General features: G+C 45.7%; 1 protein-coding gene across 1 annotated transcript; it reads right to left on the bottom strand.

Annotated features, from left to right (window-relative positions):
- Positions 1-317: 317 nt before the first annotated feature.
- S1PR1 (sphingosine-1-phosphate receptor 1) lies at positions 318-1763 on the bottom strand. The gene has a single exon (XM_010295005.1). It carries the CDS (start codon positions 1761-1763, stop codon positions 624-626), a length of 1140 nt encoding a protein of 379 aa, XP_010293307.1. The 3' UTR covers positions 318-623.
- Positions 1764-2549: the final 786 nt, after the last annotated feature.

Below are 2549 nucleotides of genomic sequence, written 5' to 3'. Positions count from 1 at the left end.
TCTTGCTAAGTAAAACCCCAACAGCTTTGGACTCTGCAAATAAAACCTTACAACTTAACTAACAACTCTGGAAAGTGATGCCAAATTATGGTTGTACATGGTCTAATTTGTACTTGTGTGGTCTCTTTCCTTGTTATGTGCTAAACAAACGCTTCTGACCAACTATACCAGAGCCACCACTAAACTCAGTACAGAAAGATCTTTGTGTCAGTGGTTTGCTGCAAGTAAAGGAGAAATAACTTCACATTCTTCTCACAGGGGAAAAAAAAAAAAAATTCATTCTCCCTCTCTCTCCTCCCCCTCTCTCTTTCTCTCACACACACCAGGCATCATTTCACCAAGGCATCAGTCTTTCAGAGTTACTAAGGAGATTTCAGGATATGAATGCGCCTGACAATCCTGAGCTGCCTCAGTGCAAAGACAAAACATGCTCCAGGGAAAAAAGATTTTCAAGCCAGAACAGTCTGTCCCATTTCTTGAACTCCAGGCTTGCAAGTGCACCGTTTGCCTGATTAGAACTAATGCTACTTGCTCACTTAGCCCAGCGCTGCCGCTGTGAGCAGCAGGCGTCTCAGCTCCCCGATTTCAGAGGACGGCTCTGAAATACACCCCCATGGTTACTCCTAAGAAGACGAGGTAACATTGCCTGAAGACATGATGGTTTCAGGACGGTCACCTTCCTCCTTCTGTGGGTGTGAGGAGTTGTCAGACTTACTCCGGCTGAACTCCATCCCTCCGATGATCGGCCTCTTGAATTTGGTCCCAGAATCTGCTGGGGGACATTTGCAGCAGCATAGAATCTTGATGAAGGCCCTCCGCATCTCTTTGTTTGTCAAGGTGTAGATGATAGGGTTCGTGGCTGAATTGAGCACGGCCAGTACTAAGAAATACTCTGCTTTATACAGGATTGGGCAAGTCTTCACTCTACACCCCACATCCAGTAAAAGCAGGATGAACAAGGGAGCCCAGCAAGCGATGAAGGCACTCAGGACTATGATCACTGTCTTGAGTAAGGCTAGTGACTTTTCTGAGCTCCTAGTAGCTTTGGTAATGTTTTTCCGAAATGTCAGCCTGCGGCTCCTAGTCCTCACCATGGAGTAGATCCTGCAATAGAGGACAACAATAGACAGCAAAAGGCCAGTGAAAACAGTGGTGCAAAAGAGAATATAGTGCTTGTGGTAGAGAGGCAGCACGGTGGAGCAGTTGGACAAGAGGCTGATGCAGTTCCAGCCCATGATTGGGAGTCCCCCGAGTATCACGGAGATAACCCAGCAAGCACTGATCAGCAAGAAGGAGCGGAAGCTGTTGCTGCCATTGTGGAGTTTCATCTTCAACATGGTGATGTATCTCTCGATGGCAATGGCCAACAAGCTGAACACAGAAGCTGACAAGGCAACAAACATGCTGCCTTCTCTTACAAACCACTGGGAGGGGGTGAGGCTATAGGTTTTGTGTCCAGATAGCAGGAGGTTGGCAGTGTAAGCCACACCAGCCAGCAAGTCTGAAAGAGCCAAGTTCCCAATGAAATAGTACATGGGTCTGTGAAACTTCTTGGTTTTCCAGATGGTGAGCAAGACAAAAATGTTCTCCAAGATTATAAAGCAGCAAATGATGATAAAAACCACCGATGTCACTTTTATTCCACTGTCCGCATTCTCATTTAGCTTTCCCGTGTAATTATAATGCTCTTTGATGACATAGTTGACATCAGTGTTGGCAAGGTTGCTGACGACCTTCAGCGGGGCGGTGGTGCTGGAGCTCATGGTGCCCGGCTGGGCGCCGCTTCCCCAGTGGCCACCAGACAGTGACACTGAACACAAATTGGGTGGCTGTCCCGCAGCTCCTTGACCCCACAGCCTGCCCGGCACTGCTGCCCTGCCTCAGAAACCGCAGCCCTGCAGACGAGAGGCACAAAGCCCAGCGTTAAAAGAAGGCAGGCAAACAATATAACAAACGATGAATGGTTTAAGATAATCTGCTAGTTTTAACTGTACATTAGACTTGCAAATGTAATCCCACAGGAATCAGTTTCACTCAGCTGTTAAAATACATTTAAAAGATGGTTAGGTGTATTCAATAGGTAAAGCGAGCAAGACAAAAAGCGTTCTGCCATGCAGAGCTGAACAGGTAAACTGGAGTCAGCAAGGACTGTGTTACAGGACTTTTTCCAACGCGAAAGATCTCAAAGCTCCCCAGCAATAAGTTCTAGTGTATCTTTTTCTTCAGTAGGAAACACACCTTGCAATACAACAGCAAAGATTTAGAAAGACAAAGGGCTTGATTTCATTTAACTGCAAAGGCATGAAAGCCCACGCAGAAATTGTTTTGACAGGAGACCTGTATTCTCTCTCCTCCATTAATAAAGACTAAATATGTTTTGGAAGGGGGCAATTATGCAATTTACTGATGCCATCTCAAAGAGCGGTGAATTCGCTTATGTGTATATAGTAAGAGATTATCTCAAACCTGTAAACAGGAAAGGGGTGCTCTTGCTAAATAAAAGTAAGATAATGCTTTACAAAACCCGGAGCAGTAAAAAGTTTAGAAAA

Source organism: Phaethon lepturus, unplaced genomic scaffold (assembly GCF_000687285.1).
Source record: "Phaethon lepturus isolate BGI_N335 unplaced genomic scaffold, ASM68728v1 Scaffold43589, whole genome shotgun sequence".
Taxonomy (NCBI): Eukaryota; Metazoa; Chordata; class Aves; order Phaethontiformes; family Phaethontidae; genus Phaethon; species Phaethon lepturus.
This window is presented reverse-complemented; position numbering and strand designations above follow the sequence as displayed.